General features: G+C 34.3%; 1 protein-coding gene across 2 annotated transcripts in view; it reads right to left on the reverse strand.

The window, feature by feature from the left end:
* Positions 1–7,693: 7,693 nt before the first annotated feature.
* Atg6 (Beclin-1-like Atg6) overlaps positions 7,694–23,698 on the reverse strand; it is a 43,736-nt gene continuing 27,731 nt past the window's right edge. For both annotated transcript variants that reach the window (XM_081730289.1, XM_081730290.1), the window contains exons 6-9: positions 20,191–20,378; positions 15,121–15,394; positions 11,206–11,420; positions 7,694–8,025 (exon numbers count right to left, since the gene is read on the reverse strand). In XM_081730289.1, coding sequence (XP_081586415.1) covers positions 7,899–8,025; positions 11,206–11,420; positions 15,121–15,394; positions 20,191–20,378 — 804 coding nt within the window. In that variant the 3' untranslated portion in view covers positions 7,694–7,898. The remainder of the gene's footprint in view (positions 8,026–11,205; positions 11,421–15,120; positions 15,395–20,190; positions 20,379–23,698) is intronic.

A 23,698-nucleotide genomic window follows, 5' to 3' on the forward strand; every position in this document is an offset into this window, starting at 1 on the left:
TTCTAAATGGTACAGCCATATGGAGATTTACGGCTAAGGTGTACCATTTAGAAGTGTCCCCCGCTGTACATAAACATGCTACCTATGTGTGCGAATAGAGCTTTCAAAAAGAAGTTAATTTTTTATTATTTTTAAAGAATTTAAATCATATCAGAGTAATGATTTATTTTATATATATACCTGTACTATTATTATAAGTAGTGTATTTTTCTGAGAACAGTATGAAGTTCTTACAATTCACACTTCTATGTGACCTGTAAGAATCTCATTCTCAAATAATCTATGTTTTGCGTAGTTATTGCACTTGTGTCTTTGTATATAATCTGAAGATGTAACAAATTCACAAGCTTTGCACTTACAATTAATATGTAAACATGATAAAAGATCTTGACTTATGGATTAAAGTATACAATAAGCATAGCTTGTATGTGAGCTATTATGATATCTGAGTTGAAATATAATGAATATAACGTACAGGTAACTATACCGTTAAGGAATATTTGTGAAAAAACGTATTAAGATTTTTATGTACGTAAAGTGTGTAATAAAAGATTGTGTGCACCACAGCCTTTCGCAAAAATTTATTTGCTACTTTGCCTCCATTTCATATATATGGTATCAATTTATACCGGATGTTACAGACCATCCGTACACCTCTCTGGAAATCTTACCACTTACATTAAAACAAATTTTAAAAACGGCATTTCAGTAATTTTGTTGTGCTATATCGAATCGTGCTGTTTTCAAGTCCCGGTTTCCACTTATTGCGCATGCGTACGAACAAACCTAATCTATTACTCATGGTAGTGGTGGAACCAACCTAATGTGCAACCGCAAAGCATAAAATTACCTAATACGCGTGCGAAGAGAACTTTATTTATGCAAACGAATATCACGCCCATTTCAAAGATCATTTAGAGATCATAAAAAGCATTACAAAACAAAATATTTCAAACAAAAGTTTCCTTTTTCACATAGAATCCGAAACCGCGATGATAAGAATTTTTTTTTTTTTTTTTGAAAAAAGTCAACTTCTAGTTTAAAGAAAATACTTTTTGTGGAAACCGGAAGCTGAAAATAGCATGAATCGACAGAACACAACGAAAGTACTGAAATATCATTTTCAAAAATCGTTTTAACTGTTAAAATTTTAGTGACAGACCCAGAGGGGTGGTCTGACAAGTAAACCTTACGTTTGGGTGAATCGAGTTGCTGACTGAGACACATATGAGAAAGTAGTACTAAATGTGGTCAGTATTTCAGTGAAGTTGTAGGTGCGAAGCTCCAGGGGTTTAGGAGATACAGCTACCAGAAAATCACATGGAAGTACAGAATAGTCTTCATACAGTTGGAGGTAAAAGCTCTGTAAGACCTCTTGTAGCGACAAAAGGTGAATAACAAATATATGGGTACATATTAGGACTAGGGGGAAGTCATATAGTAAGGGTATACCTGACGGCGGCCATCTTGAAATCCGCCATTTTGAATTAAGGTTAAGTTTTTAAAATAGGAATAGGGTCATGTGATACATGATTTAAGGCGCAAATTTAACCAGAAGAACAATGGTGACGTTAATTTTTATTTACGCGCAATTGGTAAAAAGTTACAGGGAAATTAAATATTGTTGCAGCATATGTATTAGTCCTTTACCCCACCTTGTAAATTTTGTGTTAATTATAATAATTAAATAAAAAGCAGGTGGATAAATATTAGATCTATGGTAAGAGTTGCCTTGACGGCGGCCATGTTCAAATCCGCCATTTTGAATCAGACAAAAGTTTTAAACAAAACGCATAACAGTGACACCTTATTAATAGCAAATTTTACCATAAATCCAACTGTATAACCATTTTTGCTTCATCATTAACCAGCACAAAATTAAATGGGAATAGAGTAATGCAATAGATGACTTGGGCTAGAAGTTAATCAGAAATACAATGGTAGCGTAACAAATGCTGGTTAATGATAAAGCAAAAATGGTTATACCGTTGGATTTATGGTAAAATTTGCTATTAATAAGGTGTCACTGTTATGCGTTTTGTTTAAAACTTTTGTCTGATTCATAGTGGCGGATTTGTACTTGGCCGCCATCAAGGCAACTCTTACCATAGACCTAATATTTATCCACCTGCTTTTTATTTAATTATTATAACTAGGAATGCAATGGATGTATCCGATTGCAATGAAATGAGCTGAGCGAGCTTAAACTACGTAATCATTCCTGGCCATTATGCAATAACAAATGCCATTTTTAATTATTGACAAAAAAATAGCGTGAAAACTTTTTCCCCATGTTAAGTCTATGCAAGCGTTTTTCGGTGATTATTCCCCGATGGTACATCGGATTTTTGATTTCGACCTATGTTGTCACTTAGCACGACATACTCTATCAGCGTGCTAAGTTTGGTTGAGATCGGCCAAACGGTCTAGGAGGAAGCGTTTTTCGGTGATTATTCCTCGATGGTACATCGGATTTTTTATTTCGACCTATGTTGTCACTCAGCACGACATACTCTATCAGCGTGCTAAGTTTGGTTGAGTTCGGCCAAACGGTCTAGGAGGAGTTCGCGGACAACCAAACGGCTAACCCGAGTATAAGAGCTTCGCTTCGCTCAGCTCAATTAACACAAAATTTACAAGGTGGGTTAAAGGACTAATACATATGCTGCAACAATATTTAATTTCCCTGTAACTTTTTACCAATTGCGCGTAAATAAAAATTAACGTCACCATTGTTCTTCTGGTTAAATTTGCGTCTTAAATCATGTATCACATGACCCTATTCCTATTTTAAAAACTTAACTTTAATTCAAAATGGCGGATTTCAAGATGGCCGCCGTCAGATATACCGTTACTATATGACTTCCCCCTAGTCCTAATATGTACCCATATATTTGTTATTCACCTTTTGTCGTTACAAGAGGTCTTACAGAGCGTTTACCTCCAACTGTATGAAGACTATTCTGTACTTCTATGTGATGTTCTGGTAGCTGTATCTCCTAAACCCCTGGAGCTTCGCACCTAAAACTTCACTGAAATACTGACCTCATTTAGTACTACTTTCTCATTTGTGTCTCAGTCAGCAACTCGATTCACCCAAACGTAAGGTTTACTTGTGAGATACCTGGTATATATCCACTATTAACATTTTACATATATTATACATGCAGGGGACAATTGATAAGTCATGGCAACCGTGCACTTACTTAGACAAACTATACACATACACAATAGAATCATGCTCTTTAATACCATCACGAAAATACGTGCGAATTCATACGAAATGTAGCACAAATGTATACAAAAGGACACAGACACACACACACAGATAAGAAAAAACTATGTATGTAACAAATACCCTTGAAATAGTCCACACACATTTGCTAAACAGGAAAGGTACTGAATATTTAGACTGTGTATATTCCGTCAATGTGTATCACCTGTCAACGCCTTTGCTATCGTTGAAGAAAGATTAGGGTTGTCACGCGTCAATATTTTGTACGGACAGTTTGTATTTTAAGATTTGTTTCCGTGTCCCTATTGTACTCTTTTAAAAAGTGAAAGATGTCCTTTTTTTTTTTTTTATCTGGACTCCGAAAATAGATTAATCAATTACTGATTACGCCCTCATCATCAAGTAAAATAGCTGAGTTTTGTACTCTTTCACTTTAAAGGTACGTAACAATTCGGGAAATAAACTGTATGGTTGATCTGTGAAGGAACCACAGCAGTCTATAGGGTGAAGTTACGAGCGGTACAGAGAATTGTAGGTAAAGAGAAAGTCTCTTGGTGAAACTGGAAATACATTATCCAAAAGAATAGCCTTGTCTTGAAAACCTAATTACAGATATAGTCTTGAGGCCTTTTAGCTCCCATGAGTAATCAATTGCTTAACACACATTTAAAAACATACCATGTACGGTAATGAATGAAGTGTCATTAATTTCACACAAGAAAAGAAAAGAAAAAAAGGATATCTGGGTCATGTGTGTTTAAATAACATCGATAGTCTAGCTGTTTAACTTTCAGTAGTAATTTTTTACAGTAGAGTTTTAATTTAACTGTTAATCTCATTATGTATAGATATACTGTAATAGCTAATTTTCCTTGAATTAAAAAAATCAACAATTTTCAGAAAAATCGAAAGTGTCCATATTTTTGTGTTTAGAAATCTGACAACCTTTTATATGGAAGCCATGGGGGACTATGTGACAGGTGGTTCTTGCAGTTTGCTAAAAATGTACTTTACTTTTCTCTATATTTTCTTATATTCATTTGTACTAAAGTCTGATCGAGCAATGAATTCATACACACACATTTTTCGATTGCCACTTGCCGAAAGCTACTATACACAGGTACCACATGTTGGTGGCATTGAAAAGCATCTTGTTACGGCCTTCAAACGCGTGCATTATATTTCCATTACTGGATTTTTTTCGTTGTAACACAATTGCTATGACTTATAAAAATGATTCTTGTATATAAGAATCATTACTGCTTCAAGGTCCATCATCTTGAATATGCTTTGCCATGTCCACCATGACATGCCACTTACCTCAAATTAACCATCTTTCATATACACCGGTCCTCAACTAACTCTTTCGCTTTAAGATAGAATTACTCCACTTTAATATCGCCCATCAATTGAATTATTCTTCCTCTTTATTTTGCCTTCTATAATATCCATTAAAAAGATTTTTTTCTTAATCGCTGCTCTAATAAGTTTCGTTTTTTTCTTTTCTTTTTCTACCTGTCTCCGTTATTGTTATGGACTCTAACAAATTTCTGCTAACATGCAGATAAGTAAAATGCAGTATGATTACGCAATATCATAATCACTGAAGATGCCCAAGTATTACTATTATATGCTTGTTCGGAAACACTAAAAAAATGTGACCCATGTCAGATCAGACTTCACTTCAAATATAAAAAGGTAAACAAAATATTATATGCAAACACAAAATTTAAATCTTCGTTTACAATAATTAAACATGCGAAACAATTCACATGTTTTATTCGGTGCAGACTCCAGATCGTATATCTATATGAACTTGGAATATTTATTTATTTATTTATTTACTAAGTGCACTAAGAAAGCATTTAAAACAGTTTCTGATTTATTTTTTACAGTATTCATTATATATATATATATCAAACATGTACAACCATCAATGAAGCCGTAAATAAAATTAAATCAAATTTCTAGTTTTACACCTAACAGTTATGCCCTTTAGGCTAAAGAAGGCGGACAAATGGGTGGAACGAGAGTGTGGGAGGAAACGGTAGATCCTCAAGAAAACCCACGGACATTGTTGTCCACCAGAAATTGGCCACAGCTGAAGTGTTTCCCAGTGAACCTTGTAAATTAAAAGTTACTTAAGTTTTTATTTTTTTAAAATAAGTTCAGTAACTTGATAATAATGGAAACTTTATTTTTTAAACCCTATTAATGGAATCTTACCCCTATTATGAAACAAGCAACATTATACCCTAATATATATAATGTTAATTACTGCAATACTGCAATAAACGCGTATATTACTAAGCCATGTAACAATACATTATATTGCATGGTAACAGTTTAGACTTCACTTTGTTTAGAAAGTAAATCTTATTCAGTGTTACTTATTTTGGAAAAAGCAACTAAAAGTCGCCAAATATCACAATAAAACAAGGTAAGTGGAATAAACTTCTAGGAACTTACGCAGAGTAGTTTTGACGTATGATTAGTGTCATATTAAAGACCTGACTACTGCAGGAAACATGTTAGTCGTTTTCTTTAGTATGGCACTAATCACGCGTCAGAACGACTGCGTAAGGCCCTAATTTCGATTATGGAAACGATGTAGCTATTATGATAATCACGGGCCCGGATTTTGTTGATCTAAAAAGTACGAAAACTACCTATATCATTAATATACGCATATAATTAAAATACTTTAAATTTGGCCGTCATAACATTAACAAAAATGTATTTTAAAATACCAGATTATTTAAAGTATGACACTCGAAATTATATTAATCATAACCCTATTTCTTTTTTAAAGTATTTTTATTCTCCTCTTTATTTAGGTAATGGCATTCTATTATTGTTATTACAGTATTTGATTGCAGTTACTTGTGGTTCCGATTCATGATTTTCTTGACATGCAAGTAGTTAACTTTATTAACTTATATTCTCATCTAAAATTCAAACTTGAAGAGATACCATCAATTTCAGTTTCGTGCAGTCGATGTTCATAGAATAGGAACTTAAAGATATTTCATCTTTTGCGCTGCCTGAACCACGTGTTCCCCATCAGTAGCAAGTTACACTCTCCTTTCTTTCCCCATAACCATACTTATTTGCTATATTACCTCGCTATTGTTCCCCACTATATCATCACAATTGCCCATTGCAATTACGTATACGCTTCCTTTGTGCCTATCTAAGACTTTTTTTTCTATTTTCTCGTCCGTTGTACCGACATATGAAATTATTAGTGCATATCAACCTCAGCTCCATCGTTTACTTTTGTTTCACTACTATTACTCTACATTACGTACTTACTCTTCAGTTGCTTGTTTAGAATCATTCCCACAGCATTATGATCACTTTTCTCATTACGTAAGTAAAGCATCGTATGACCTTGGCTAAGTTAGTTCCCATTATCTTCTCATCTTACTTCTAAATTCGTATCAAATCCAGATTATTTTACTTCATTTCTTCTTTGGAATTTTCTAATTTTCTTCGCTGTAACATGGTATTACAGTCCGATCTTAATTATTTTGCTCTTGATTTTCTCTTTCCCTCCAACTATTTTATTCGTTCGTTCAATAGCCTCTCAAGATATTCTGGTGGTCAGAACGGGGAAGACAGTTTACCTTCGGAACTGTAGTTTACCCTGCGAAAGACCACTGTATATATATATATATCTTATCTTTCATTTATCTGAAGACGATTAAGTATACAAGACGAAAAAATTAGCTGCGGACTATGGTGTAGAAAAATTTCAATTTGTGGCAAATAATGTCAGTTATAGTAGGACACCTATGGCGATCGTCAATCTAGGGTTAAAGTCATTCTAACCGTGTCTAGGAATAACAATCACTATGATTTTCTCAACTTGGATAATGGAGAAACTCTGCCTTCATCCAGGACACGACTAATTCTGCGGCAGTGGTTTTTATGTAACAATGTTCCACTGTTAAAGCTTGAAATTTCACTTAGTATGAAATCTTCCCCACACATGTAAATGTCTTCGTAAAAGTGGGGTCTATTGGAAAGGGAGAGGCTTTAGAGAGGGAAGAAAAATAAAAACTTCAGTCTTCTAGATCTCGGGCTACTTGAGTTCGAATTCAGTTGTACAAATTCAGCCATTTGCGTGCTATTTGCTTTTAAACGTGAACTTTTGGTAATTTTTGATCACAGAAGGAGCTATAGTCTTCCCTTCCACCGCTTACACTTCTGTAGGTTACGTGAATCTGAAATAAAATTCTATCTTTGGCCGTTTACGAGCTATTAACAGAACTTCTGGCTCTTCTAGAGAGTACCACTGTCGAAAAATTATCCGTTGCAGACTCTCTAGGTCTCAGATTATTTGAATCTGAAATTAGATCTTGCCTATCTAGAACTGCCCTCGGATCTGTACGAATGCGGCGAACACCAAAACATGTTTCAGAAACATATTCAAGGTTTCATATTAAAACCACATTATAAACAAAACAACAATGTTTATTTACACACATTTATACAGATAATGACAAGAATGAAACGAGACCAGTAAGTTTCATATATAAATTCACGAGTAGTAAAATATATATATGTATATGTATAGATTCAAGCGCTGAAATACTTACAATCGATGAACAATATACATATCACACAGAAAAAAATGTCATTGGAATCCGACGGATGACTAATGAGATAATGTTTCAGCATCATCTTTGGTAAACTGAGAAGACACCCACGCTAAGCCCCACCTTAAGTTTGTTAGCAGAAACTTCAGAGCTTTTGTCCACTGCTCTTCTGAGTTGAATTGTATCCTGCAACACAGATATAAATACATGAATACTATTTGGCATTAATTCTTGTCTTTATACATAAAGTGCATAATACACTACATAAGCAGGACATTACTAAATACTACATTATAGAAGTCAAAGTTTATTTCTGACTTTTGACTTTTGTATTACCAAATACTAGTGTTATTTATTCGCATTTTCACATTTACTATCCAAAGCTACAAATTACTACAAAATAATTTTCGTTTACAATTAAAGCGTGAATCAAACCTGATAGCGTTTGGTGGTAATATTCAAAGTTCCCTTTAAATTCTGTTAGTAAATGAGAGGGCTGCGATGTTGCCATGTCTGTGTACACATTTACGTGTAAGTTTATGCACAGAAGAAGCTCTGTATATCACCTGCTGCTGAAGAGGGAGCAGGATTGAATACATCTATGCTAAAGGACTGCGTTTATGATATTTGAAGGTGGCTGTCCAAGTTCTCTTTAAACAGTGTTAGTTAATGAGAGGGCTGCGATGTTGCCATGTCTGTGTACACATTTACGTGTAAGTTTATGCACAAAAGAAGCTCCGTCTGTCACCTGCTGCTGAAGAGGGATCAGGACTGAATACATTTATGCTAAAGGACAGCACTTATGACACTCCGAATTACCTATAAACGATGTTAGTAAATGCGCTATAGTGCGTCTGCTTAGCAACACCCCTTCATCACATGGCAATGTCGCCTCACAGCCTTTGTTTCATTCGCTTACACAACACGCCATCAAGTTAGTCCCATGCTTTATATATTGCCAATAACTTCATACATTTTACATCTACGACAATGCAAACTGCAGCATGTTTTGTTTCAACCTCCATAGTGAGTGAATAGATTTTCGATCCAGCTAGCACGGTGATACGAACATTTTGTAATACTAATATATCTTTCGGTTTAACGTCCCACGATTAAGTCCTTTCGGCTAAGAGAGACGATGATTAAAGCAAGTGAATGATGATGGAAGAACTGGTAGAATGAGAAAGTGGGAAGAAACGTAAGTACCCCGAGAAAACCCACGAGCACGATGCTGTCCACCACAAACTTACTTGGCCGGAATAATAAAACTAATTTAGAACGGGACAAAAAAACATAACTTTGCAGCTATATAATTGATTTTTTAAAACAATTTTCATATTCACAATTGAATTTCAGTGTTAAACCAGATGGTGGTGGTTGATAATTTACGGAGACCTGTAAAAGTAATTTGTAAATTTAAGAGTGTGAGTGTTTTAGGTTTTTATGCAATACCAATCTACTATTAACGTGGACTCTGAACCACTGCCGTTCCCCACCAAATTATCTCCCCTCCAAAAGATCTGGGTCACAGGACCATGCTTCTAGCCCCGACTTCGTTAAGTTGTGACTTTATGAAATAGGCCATAGATCTCACTTTAAAACATTTATGTTTCTAGTTCGTCTGGTATTAATCAGAAAGTCAAAATGTGAATCAATCTATAGATATTAATTTGCAATAAAACATATTATGATTAGTTTCATATTCTTTCACCTTCTATTTTCATCGTTATCTATGGTAACTTATCTCGCTTCAATAAACCAAAATAATAAACAACTGCAAAATGTTTCGATGATCAGTAGGCCTTTAGACTGTATCTAAATTTACATCCCATAATGCATTATATGAATAGCCGAACAGTGGGAAAAAAAGGAAAATAATAATAAAAAAAAGAGCGCTAAAAGCATCTCATTACTATCTAAAAAAGTTTTTGAAGTTTGTTCCAAGTCAAACAAATTAATGTCCAGTATGTAATTATATAGTTCCAATAGTAATTTTATAAGGCATTAATTTGTTTGGTTTGGCAGACTGATTTTTTTTTTTTTTTTCATTGAGATGGTAGTAATTACTTATTTTCTGCATTTTAGTGCTTCTTTTGAAGTTTGTTACAATCAGATTCAATATGTTTCAATCAAAAAATTTCTTGTACGCCTTATATCTCGAGAACTACATATAATGTAGCCAAACCCAAACTATCACTCAACTCAGTATGATGTACTTATTCCGTAGAAAGTACGAAAACTCGAACAAAAATGTTCAAAAAATTTGTGGCCCCTGATCCAAAAACTAATTATTGGCCAAGATCGCAATCTTTGGACGCATTTTTTTTTATCATTCCTAAAATTCTTGTTTTTGTTTTAAGTTGGTTTAGTTTGCCCAATTTTTTGTTGCCTCAGCAACGCGTTAAATTACCAACTTAAACTAAAGGTAAGAAACACTTACTTCCTACAAAAATGGGCCGGCCTACGACACACAAAAACATTTAGAAAGAAATCAAATCCAGGACATGTGACAAAAACACAGGTTCCCTGTCCATTAATGCGCTTTGTGTTTATGAGTGCTCAGATGAGACTTTTAAAGATCGCAGATTCAAAAGACGCATACTATTGGAATACGTCGATCGTCTCCTTGATCTGATACCAGCGGATTTCTTACTTCGCGAATAGCTAAGTAATAAAACCTATACCCAGAACGTTTGAAGAATCAACAGTTTGAAGCAAGCAATCACAGAGAAATTCAACAACACACGCACGTTGCTTATCGTCTGAGACATACCTCTGTTTTGAAGATAAAATGGTTGTTAATTACGTTGAAAAACATAGATCTATTTAGTCATAATTACGCAATGCATATGTACTTTTGAAATATTTAACTCCTGTTTATATTTTTCACATGTTTTTGCTATTTATACCACTTTAAACATCATAACTATTTCAGCACTATACTATAATACATACTAATTTATTAGGCAGTACAAAGTCATAATTAAATGGAGTTGAGTTGATTTTAGTTTAGCGCCCTGTTCAGCAGCGAGGCTATATGAGACGTGGACCTACTGATTAACGTGGAATCCGAACCACATGAGCTCCCACCGGGAATCGAACCCGGGTCTCCCACGCCAAAGGCGCGTATGCTAACCGCTTAGCCACGAGGAGCTCCCCATAATTAAATGGACTTTCATGGCTTACTGATTCGAAGCATGATCTAATGAATTCTTTCATTCTACTTCCGTCTGTTTTCACGTAAAAGATGTAGTGAAAACCTGGTTCTTTTTCTTCTAATAATAAGTATGCACCTTTTATTTAGCTTTATGGCAAAACACAAGAGATAAGAAAAATGTTATAAGTACGTAATACTATATATCTTACTTAATAGAGTAGGATGTTCCGGTCGCAGAATCCTCTATTTTGCCTTTCTCCATTTTGTAAGGCAAACAGAAACCCGAATCTCCTTTCTCGACTTCTTCTTTAAACTGCTGAAGGCAATCCAAGAACGCTATCATAGCAGCATCGAACTTTGTATCCCACAGATAACGGAAGCCTCCAGAGCCATACAGAGGGAGCTCTTTATGCTCTGCCAACACCTATAAACAAACACAATACTATGTAATTATTTCAATAAAAGAGCAAGAACAAATATATCTTTTTTGTCTAAAATATATAAATATGAACCGAATATATACAATGCATAAGAAACTACTGTCCAAAATAAATGTCTGTGAATAATACACGGATATAAATTTTCGTGGACTATTAAATATTAAGATATTTGGATACAAATTTCGAATTCTCTCTGTGTCTGATGTCTTCTAGTTGTGATGTTATAAATCATTATCATCATAGGTATTCTGCCATTATTGGCAGGTCACTTCCTGCAACTGAGAAGCTTCCATGTTTCACAGTCCTCCCCTAACTTCTTCGTCTTCACGTACGATATATCTATTTTGATATCGTCCATTAATTGTAGTCTCCTTCGCCCCCTCTCTCTCTTCCCTTCTACCCTACTCTCTAGCACTCTCATGATATAGTTCCTTCTTACCCAATGTCCCAAAGAGTTTCTCTTCCTCTTCCTAATAATATCTAATTGTTATTTTCTCCCCTACCATTTCTAACACATTCTCATTCGTTTTCAGCTCCACCCAGCTAATTCCTTCCATTCTTCTCCACACCCACATTTCGAAAGCTTCCAGTTGTTTTCATCATTTTTGCGTAATGTACACTCATGTCCAAAATTATTGTCGCATGTCTATAAATATGTTGTTCTAGAAATATAATTTGATAACGAATTCGCCCGGTATTTCTTATAATGTTAGTATGTGTATAATCGGCAAAGACATGTATGTGGCAAATTTCATGTCAAAAGAGTAGTCAATAAGAATAAAACGAAAATAAAACTTTCTTGGCCATTTGGCAACATTTTATTTTATTCATTATAATTTTCGTATTTATAATTCTTTTCCTATGAAATTTACCTCAAATATACATTTCCCGATTATACACATAGTATCAGTATTAAAAGTACCCAGCAAAATCATTATCAAATTATATTCTTACAAGAAGACAATTATAGATATGCGACAATAATTTTGGACATGAGTGTACATTATAAATAGTACTTGAAATTTGCAAATACTTACCACTGCGTTTGTGAAATTCCTCTAGAGTTGAATGGAAATTGAAATGTGAAACATGTTTCTCGCACTGTTTTCTATACAATACTTCACTGAAAATTCATTGTAATCTAAAGTCAAGTGAGATATTTAGTTGGTGCATTGGAAAGAAGGATACAGTATACCCAACTTCAACTCTGGTGAACAGGTTTTACACATTCAGGAGATCAATGAGCATAATCCGTAACTGAAATGAGGATACTGACATACGAATCTGCGATGTGAGAAGCCTTTTGCACGAAAGTATGACAACTGAAAGAGATGACAGCATTCACTGAAACAGTTTGGCACTTAACAAAACCACGAAGCAATAGGTAAGCATCTTTTACTTAACAGAATACGTTAATTTCGTACCTTGACTCATAATCAAGAACTTAGCCATTGAATTTGTTTGAAAAAAATCCATACAGACCGTCTAGTGCATGCCATCAATATTCTTCCGCCATGCGTTTCCTTTCAGTTACCTCATCATAGGTCATAGGACGGTGTTCCATTTAATTTCTATACCAAAAATCAATCCTCTGCTCTACGAAAGAGAAGTAATAAAACAGACATTGTCGTATCTGAAAATAAGGACATGGCGGAAGCAAGTTATTAGTGTTATGAAGATGAAGGCTCTTGGCTTTTGTAACTATACATTTAATAAATTCAATGAGAGAATCAGTGTGGTGGTTCTATTTTATTCCGAAATATGTCTGACATCTCTTTCATTCTTCCGAGCAAAAGCTTCATTTTTACTCTATAGCGATCTTATATATATTAAAACCGGAAGTGGTTGATTTCTGATTGGCAAGCGGGTTAAGAGAAAAGATGGTGTCTATTCTTAGAACACTGAAACGATTTCAAAAAGGCCTTCTCGCTATCTGTTATCGTTTTTGCTGTATGTAGATCAATATTGAAACAAGAAGTTGTACTGGATTTATATCACTTATGGTTTTAGTAGAGAGTTAAGGATGGAGATTTAATGTGTTCTTGGGACATTTAACCGATTGCAGGAAAGAAATTCTTGCTATGTATTACCGTTTTTGCTCTATAGTGATTAACATTAAACCCGGAAATGGTTGATTTCTACCATTTCTGGTTTGAATAACACTTTTATCAACGAACTCGGATTCCTAACTTCTGACTTTCTACACTCTGGCCAAAACTGTTGCTGATTTATCAAGTAATTCTTGAAAGGGTCTATCCGGTTGCAATGATGTGGGTTGCAATGATGTGATCAGACTTTGAGGTAGATGACAGCAGCTCAAATGTAGAAGACACTACGTAAATTCTATATTCAAAAAACAAATTGTCCTAAAATGGATGGAACATAATAATAATAATAATAATAATAATAATAATAATAATAATAATAATAATAATAATAATAATAATAATAATAATAATAATAATAATAATAATAATAATAATACTACTACTACTACTACTACTACTACTACTACTACTACTACTACTACTACTACTACTACTACTACTACTACTACTACTACTACTACTACTACTACTACTACTACTACTACTACTACTACTACTACTACTACTACTACTACTACTACTACTACTACTACTACTACTACTACTACTACTACTACTACTACTACTACTACTACTACTACTACTACTACTACTACTACTACTACTACTACTACTACTAATAATAATAATAATAATAATAATAATAATAATAATAATAATAATAATAATAATAAATAATAATAATAAAAACCGAAACATGAACATTAAAAATCAACGGAAAATCAGTGAAAAAAAATGAAGTCGTCCATATATCTGAAAAACTATAATACGGAGATGGCTAATTGAAAGCTTATTGCAAAAACATAGTGAAGAGCTTAAAAGCAATGTATAGCACGTAAGGTAAATATGAATAAAACATTATCAAAAGTCATTGTTTGAGTAAAATAAATGATAATGATAAAATATACGCATTTTCTTCAAATTGCCCAGGACGCTCCACGCGGAGGTTACGTGCCTAAAATATCTCACATCTAGATTTGAGATCTCCACACTCGACATAACACGCAACGTGACTTTTGACCTGATCACGTGACACAGTCTGGTGCTTACGGCAAATCGGATAGGCCCTTTCCCGAACGGACACAGATATGGACAGATAGGGCTTAAAAATTAAATCAAACGTCGTGAATCTAGGAGCAACAAAATACAAAACATATAACACGAACGTAATTCAAAAATATTAATAATAGCAACACATTACAGGTAAATTCTAAAATGAAATACCTAAGAGAACGTTAATTCTTCCCATCTCACGAACTAAAGCAAGAATACGGTCGCCGTGGACCGCGTTATTCCCCGAAAACTAAGATTTTGAGGCAGAACTAAACGGTTCACTGAAGTCTGTGTATTCTGGATATACTACAAGATGAGACGGCACAGTCTTCACTACGGGCATAAAATATATAGAACTTCGTTGTTATATTGTATATTACAATTATAAAAAAGATAACACAATGGACTAGCTCCGTTAAGAATTTTTCAACGTGCAATATAACAAAACTATTTATATTTCTTCTTCTTATTATTATTACTTTATAACTTACCCTCAAACCACCACGAACATATTATTATTTACCTCAATGTAAGAATGATTTCCATACGGAACAAGACGAAAGCGCTGAAACGTGAGGTTCATTTTTCGAGCTAAGGCTGCCAGCAGTAACGCAGTTTGGCCCCATGCTGCATTGATTTCACTCCAGTCAACAGGCGCACTCGGTAGGCGACCGAGTCGAAAGTTGTTGATAGTTCCGAAATGTCCACTGTGCCAAATGTGGAATGTAGCGTTAAACACGTTCGTCTTCTTCAGTTTGTCCAACTGAGCCTGTGCGTAGTGTAACTGGCATTCCAAGCTGAAATCAGAAAATCTTAAGCTGTACAAAGTCGAAATATTTTTACCACTACTACAAAATAATATTTTATATAAACAGAAAATACATACGCTGAGATTTGTGGATGATATCGCGCTGTTGGCAGACAGTGAGAAAAATTCAGAACTAGGCCTAAATTAAATGCAACATGAGCTTAGAAGCAAATTCAACATGAAGATCAAAACAAAAAATCTGAGATTAGCCAGAAAAGAAACACCTACAATGAAGATCAAAATCGGAGATCACCTGGTGGAAGAGGTACAGGAGTTCTACTTACGAAGCAAAATAACAAGCGATAACATACGCTTGTTATCGTACAAGATAACAAGCGAATATGTAAAAACAAGATGTAAAATCCATAACTCAGGAGAAGTAGGAATTCAAAGAAAACAAACTTCTGATCAGGTTATGAAAACGTTTGTATGGATGTGAGGCATGGATTGCAGAAGAACGTTGAAAATTGTAGAAAGAAAACGAGTATTTTGAAAATTTCGAAAAGAAGAGAGAGGACGACTGACACATTATGAGAAATGGAACAGTGATCCATTAGCTACAGAGGGAATGAAAATAAATAAATTATATACTCAGAGAAGGCCACGACTGGAATATGCCAACCAATAGAAGACGTATGGAAGAAAAGGTGCATGGACATGAAAAGTCTGACTCAATAACAATCGAAAGCTGCGTGAAACCAATAGAGAGACTGCTGACCCGAGAAGAAATAACTCATTTCTTTAGTCTTTAGGGAGTGAATTAAAAAATGAGCTACTTCTTCTACATTTCCAACTTTGCAAAGTTAATACTGTTTTTGAGCATAAAGATAATTTGCTTAAATATTTGAAATACGATGGAAGACATCAAAATAACACTGTATTGGAGCAACAGGATTTGTGCTAAGATTGCAAGATCCTTAGTTTATTGATTGGCTGGGTTTTATTACAATATGATGCATGTTTATATCCTGTTTGGTTCTATTCAAAACAAGGACATTGCTGGTACTAGTTGATAGTGTTGCCAACTGTACGAAAATGTTTTTTCTTGAAATAAGCCGTTGCTGAAAATACAATACATTGAACCAGGGGTAAAAGAGCGGCGGAACGCGGAGGGACGTCGTCGTCCCCCCACCTCGAAAAAATATGTACGACGTCAACCCAGTTCCTAAAAAAATATAATGGGCAAAGATAGGCAGGGGGAACGGCGTGACCTTTTCAGATCCACTTTTATCCCTGCATTGAACATGAAAATAGGAATAGCAATAGGTTGGCAGCTCTAGAGGTTGTGTAATAACATATGTGTGATTCGATTATTAAAGGTAGGTATCAGAGCGTTAATGAAAGGTTTTAGTTTTCAGGTCATTTGTGTGTCTCATAGGTCAAAGCTGTTTCTCATTTATAAGTTTCACGAATATTTGAATTTCCTGAGAATTACAGACAATATTGAAAATGTACACGAGAATAAACGATCCAAAACTGCAAATTGGATTAGAATTATTGTACAGTCACAAAATTATGCCCCTAATAAAACGCCCCTTACAGAGTTTTTCAGCGATAATATGTTCTGAACATTCTCATGGCGTGTGAGGGGTGTTAATTGTTCATTGGGGACTAAGAAAGCCGAACTATCCTCCTCTACGCTTATTGTTCTTCAATTTCACAACGAACAGAGCTAAGTGCCCTGGCAATGTTGCCACTATAGTAAAGGATAGTATTTCATTAAGGATGTGGTAGAGGAATTTCTTACGGTCAAAAATAAAAGACTAGTCTATATATATATATATATATATATATATATATATATATATATATATATATATAAACAATTTTTGCTAAATGATCTCTACTACTATCCATTGTAGATGTGTCCTACCTGTTTGAAACTCCACGAGCTGCAACTGATTCACATCTGTCTGTGATAAGGAAATTTTGAGTAGCTGAAATGTGGTAAGCTCACCGCTGAGTATCCTATTATTGTGTGCATCGTATCCTAGTATTATGTGCATAGGAATTTCTGGCAATTTCCATTGTTGATAACTTTGATTGCATTGCGGTGTTGAAATGTATTGTTGCTATCCTTGCCATGACAACGAAAGTTACCATTCTGTTAACAATATACAATTCATTCCTTCGATACTGGTACGTTTCGCTTGTTATTCTTAGTTTCAACCTTGGTTGGTAATGGGGCTGAGGGAAGGATAAAGTGTGACAAAACAATCTTGGAAAGCTTACACAAATGTATTTGTTCTGTATTAATCAAGCCAATCCACTACAAATGGAATTACACTCGCTATTTCAAAGGTAAAAATGCATCTTCCGCAGGTTCGAAAATTACAGTTGTTCTGTGGAAATATTTATCTATTTAATGTGATTTATTTTGCATGATACTACTACGACTTATTTTTTTCCTTAATTAAGTTAATAATACTAGAAAAAAATCTAAATTATACAATATATTTAAACGCAACATATTCTCTCACTTTGTACACCCATACACATCTAAATTATACAATATATTTAAACGCAACATATTCTCTCACTTTGTACACCCATACACATAAATAACTGAACTAAATTAACCAAATCGAACACAATCAACGAAAAGCTAAGGAAATTTCTTATATACTACTATAGTGATTTGACATAAACAGTAATGCAATTTTCTTATTGTTTCATTCATTAAACAACGCGTATTGCATCTTCTTACTATAAACAACGAGTTACATGCATGCTCCTAAAAATACATGTTAACTGCTTTTAGCTACAAATAATTCGAGTTTCGTCTTTTTAATTTGCGATTCTTCATGTACTTTTTACGTCTGCTCAACCAGTATCCATTTATATCTTGAAAGAAGCTGGTGGACTAACTTCCGTATCGAAATTCGTACGCAATACAATTATGATCAAGGGCCTATAAGCAATGAACAAAACGAAAAAGTAAGCCGATCTATGAGCTGGGATGCAAAGCCGATTATTATTTGCATGTGACTGCATCTCAGCCGTAAAGAAGGTTCACAACCCAAAATGTTGAGGAAAGTAAGAATCAAAAAAACTACGAAGTTTCATTGCTGCTGCAATCGTAGTCATGGACAGGCAAGAAAATTACAACTTAACGTAGCGTAATAGTTGACACTCTACTGCTTCATTATATTATTATGTGTTATTTCTTTTCTGTAATGGCATAAAACTGAGAATATACAATTTTACAGACCAATTAATTTTGTAGGCACTGTAATTTAATGATTAGATCAACACATTACAAGTAAATTTGTACTTTGTTCAGTTCAGCTTTCCATCTAATTTATAACTTTAACAAAGGAGTCCAGAAACTAACCAAAGAAAACCCTTAACACAATGCAAAACCACGTTCAGCAATTCTATCATTCTACTTACCGATTCCTGTAATTCCTGAATTTTCTTTAAACTTTCAAGCTTTCGACTCTTTCCTGGAGTCTTGATCACGAAGGTTAAAAACAGAAAGAAAAAGAATAGAAACATCACGGAATAAAAATGGAACGGATTTACCAAGGGCAGAGCTGTGTTGCACGGGAACAAGTTGTCAAGTACGTCAGTGGTCTCACGATAATGATGCAAACTCAGTTCCATTCCGTTCCATTTTTATTCCTTGATGTTTCTATTCTTTTTCTCCCGGTTTTTAACCTTCGTGACTAAGACTCCAGGGAAGAGTCGAAAGTTTAAAGAAAATTCAGGAATTACAGGAATTTGTAAGTAGAATTACACAAACTTTTATATTAATTGGATGGAAAAGCAAAATAAGAATGAGGACAGTATATTTCTGTAAAAGAACAGCACACGGTAACCTATAAAATAGAGAAAAAGAAGAGAAAAGCTGGTTGCTATTAAGCTGATCATTACACTGTATAGTTTATATATGTTCAAGATGAAATGATAATAGCTGTCAATGGCTTGTAAGCGTTTGTTCAAGTTTGGAAATTGTTTACTGAGATAAGGCGAAATGCTAAAATGTTTGGATTTAATTAATAATACTGATCAAATATATATATATATATATATATATATATATATATATATATATATCGCCCGCAACCGATTGAATCCACAAATTTATATAACAGGACCGATTGGTTGTAACTTATATTGAAGTTAATAACTTGTGTTTCAGTTTCGGCAATATACAGGGTGTCTCAAAAGTCCCCTGACATTGGATAACTCTGTTATCAAAGTTACAACAAAACGTAAGAGGGGAAACCGTCTCTAAATATGATGTTTTCAATGTAAAGTGAAGAATTTTTCTTTTTAAATCGGATGAGCCGTTTGGGCTGTACACTCTTTATGCGCCCAATGTTAGAAATGCAACGTTGCCATTTACCTGGACCAACAACATAAGTGAATGAAGATACAGTCTTTTGCGTTAACATGTCGATGGCCAGCCCCCATTTCAAACAGTAACTTCATTCACTTATGTTATGGGCCCAGGTAAATGGCAACGTTGCATTTTCATTTAACACTGGGCGCATAGAGAGTGTACAGCCTAAACGACTCATCTGATTTAGAAAAATTCTTCACTTTAGATTGAAAACACGATATTTGGAGATGGTTTACCCTCTCACATTTTGCTGTAAATCTTATAAAAGAGTTACACTATGTCAGGGGACTTTTGAGACACCCTGTATGTAAGTACTACTGCCAATGTCTGATGAAGGAAACTAAATATTGCTAAAACAAGTTACTAATGTAAAAATTTTAGTCCGATTTCGGATTTTTATTTCAAACACCTAATTTCTTAAAATTGAAAAACAGTACCTTCTGTATTCGTCTTCAGTGAGCAGTAAATCCCTTCGATGACGACTATATTCGCGCCAATAATGCTCCTCTTCCTGTTCCAACCTCTCTTTGTCTTCTTCCTCTCGTTGCACTGCCTTTCGTACATCTTCTTCCGCCTCTCGCAGGGTGGCCAACTCTTCACGTAAGCGTTGTTCTTCTTGCTGTAACTACACACATACACAATCGTCTATGTTAACTAACCATTTCACTCCATCAATTTTGAAACTAGAATTACATGTGACATTCTAATTTAATTCCAATACTTACTGGAAGGCTAAAATGGGCTAAAATATCGAACACTGCTTAACGTAATAGTCGTGGTTACTAGATAACCTATAAATAATTATTCGGGCTAGTCATGTATTGTGAAGCAACCTGGAATAAGCTTTTGTGAAAACTCGTATTAATTTTAGAGTTAATTAGTTAATGCGTTAACTATATACTAATCGGAATAAACTTGTTTAACAATATTGGTCTGACTTTATTTTTTATACACATTTTTTGGCATTACAGGCATCAATGGCCTTAAGCCCGTCACATATGAGAGATGATATTCCCTGACGAACACAATATCTGGGGAAAAGAGAAGGAAAGAAGCGGCCTGACACATCTATGTTTGGTACCATCCCGGCATTTGTCTGGTATTAATAAGGAAAACACAGGAAACACCTCAAAAACTGTTACGCCTTTCGACCAAATTCCCATCGGGAATACTGGTATACTGGTTTGATAATTGGATATCATTATGTAGAACGTAAAGGCTACCTGAATTTAGTAATTTCCCGTTATATCTGTTCATGGTTCATATTTGATTAAAATATCTTTGCAATCTCAGTAAATCTTCGATTTAATGGAATAGATGGAGCTAAAAAGTATCCGTAAAATCAAATGTCCATTGAATTGCGAATTGTTATGTACAATATATATATATATATATATATATATATATATATATATATATATATATAACTTAAAAGTATGCCGTGTAACAAAGGTAAAATATTTAATGTACACATGTACACTTTCATATCATTCATGATAATTTCTTTTTAAAAATCTAATAACTTCGTATTAGAGGAATGGAAAAAAAAAAAAACAAGCTTCAAGATTTGGTTGTTTTCCAGTTGAGTGTTATTTCTTAATGAAACTGCTTTTTTTTTTTTTTTTTTTTTTTTTTTTAAATTCAGTCGTAGCTTTTGCCTCTACAGTCTTCCAACTATTTTTGCTACATTAGTCAAATTCGGTCTGTTAAATCGATGGTTTACTAATTTAATAAGTGTAATATCGACCATTTCTACTACTGTGTGATTCAATTTCAAATCGTCCAGGATGGTCCACACAACTGTCTCAGATTTAGTTCATTTTTTAAAATGAGAAACTACATACAAAATTATTAGACCCATATTTTTTTCTTTTTGCTGAAAAAAAAATTCTCCTTCGATATACAGCCTTTCAAAATGGCTGCCCTCCTCTCGGATTGCTCGAAAAACTGAAAAATGTATCAAATTAAAAACTTTATTGTAGAGAAACGAGTGTACTTAGTAACATAATCGCAGTAGTAGGAAGAATATAAAGTAGTGTGTTTCGGTGGAGGAACGAAATTCGTCTGTTGGACCAATAGGAATCGCGCAATGTTGCTAACTTTGGTGAAAATTTTGCTAACTTCACATATTTGTTTCTGTACTCACTAGCTGTATCAACCATCTCCTGCTAGCATCGAAATCTACTCGATAAGTTCTCTTGAAAATGCAAAGGAATTAACGTTTTTGATTATTACTTCCCACGTTATACTATGATGAAAAGCTGAAAATTTCATTAAGACGACATGTTTAGGTGCCATTTTCTCAAAAACTCCACTATTTAAAATTCTGAATTTTTTTACAATTATTGGAGAAGTACCTAAGTATTTAATATCTGTTAACCGCTCATGCGGCTGCAGCCCCTAACGTTCGCAATTAATTACGGAAATTTCGATTTTTGTACTTAAAATGTAAATATTTCCTATGGACATTTAGGTCCTGTACACAAGGCGATTTGAAAGTCAGTATGAACATTTTGAGAGATGAGCCGGACATCAAATCAAGTAAAAAAGTTCCATAAACATGGGTCGAATTCCGCTTTGCTTTTTAGTTACAGGGTTTCCAAGTCGGGACCCAAAATCGGCTCGCGACAATGGTATATAAAATAAATATTTCGCGTTAAATCAGAAACTATGCGTTAAAGTTATGATGAAATTCAGAAAGTTGATTTGTATCAATCTGATGATTTTTTACGTCGGTAAGGGCGATGCAATTCGGTTGGCAGTGTTGCCAACTTGGTAGAACTTTTGTTTCTTTCCAAATGTCACTACATGATTTTTATTTGATATTGGGTATTCACTAATAATTGTAAACATCGCATGAAGCATAATTTTCACATCTTCATAGTTCTCGAAAGCTCATATGTATTTCATTGAAAGGTTTTATCTCGTGCGTTATTGATAGTTTCAACATTGAGTGTGATGTGACGCTTTCTTAACGCACAATTTTGCCATAGTCTGAGTTTCACCGATGATGGTTATTTTAATGGCAACGCATTCATGTTTAGTACGTTAACTGTCTGGTTAAGAGTTTCCAAATCTTCATTCATCTTGTTCGTGCATAATTTCATCTTCTTTACACTTTCTTCCGTAGTCATCAATATCACACATATTCACGTTCTTCATGGTAAAGTATTCAAGGCACCCTTTACACAAGTGATCATCCTCCCCTAATACTACGTTCGGGCAGACACGCTGTACGCAATCCACGTATTTTACCGCAAAATAAAATTTTTGTCGAGAATTCTTTCAGTACACAATCCTTTTATGTCTCTTAGCATAATAAGCACAATTAATACGGTCCTTACTGTAATAAAACTTCTCCGTTGTTATTCACACAAACACTGTAATTAGTGCACTGCAATGTCATGTTACCAGTGATTATGCTGCCACAGAACACTAGGATGATGATCACAACACTGAATCACGTAACAAACTGATTTATGGTTGCGAGAGAACTTCTCGAACACGTTTCAACTTGCTAAGCAGATATCACTTCGCTTCTTCAACAAGTTCGAACTTGATTCCTAGAGTTACAAGAGGTGCTACCAAAGAAATTTTCTTCTTCTTCTTCTTCTTCTTCTTCTTCTTCTTATTATTATTACAACTTACACAGACGTAGATTTAATTTGAGATTTTGGTCTTACTAATGATGGTAAACATCAAGTGAAATTCTCACTCAATGTTGCAAACTATCAATAACGCACGAAATAAAACCTTTCAATGAAATACATGTAAATTTTCGAAAACTACATTAATGAATACCAAATATCAAATAAAAAATCACGTAGTGACATTTGAAAAAAAAAGTTCTACTAGGTTGGCAACGCTGCCAACCGAACTGCATCGCCCTTACCCACGTAAAAATCATCAGATTGATACAAATCAACTTTCTGAATTTCATCATAA

The sequence above is a fragment of the Thermobia domestica genome, chromosome 11, assembly GCF_964235325.1.
Source record: "Thermobia domestica chromosome 11, izTheDome1.hap1.1, whole genome shotgun sequence".
Taxonomy (NCBI): Eukaryota; Metazoa; Arthropoda; class Insecta; order Zygentoma; family Lepismatidae; genus Thermobia; species Thermobia domestica.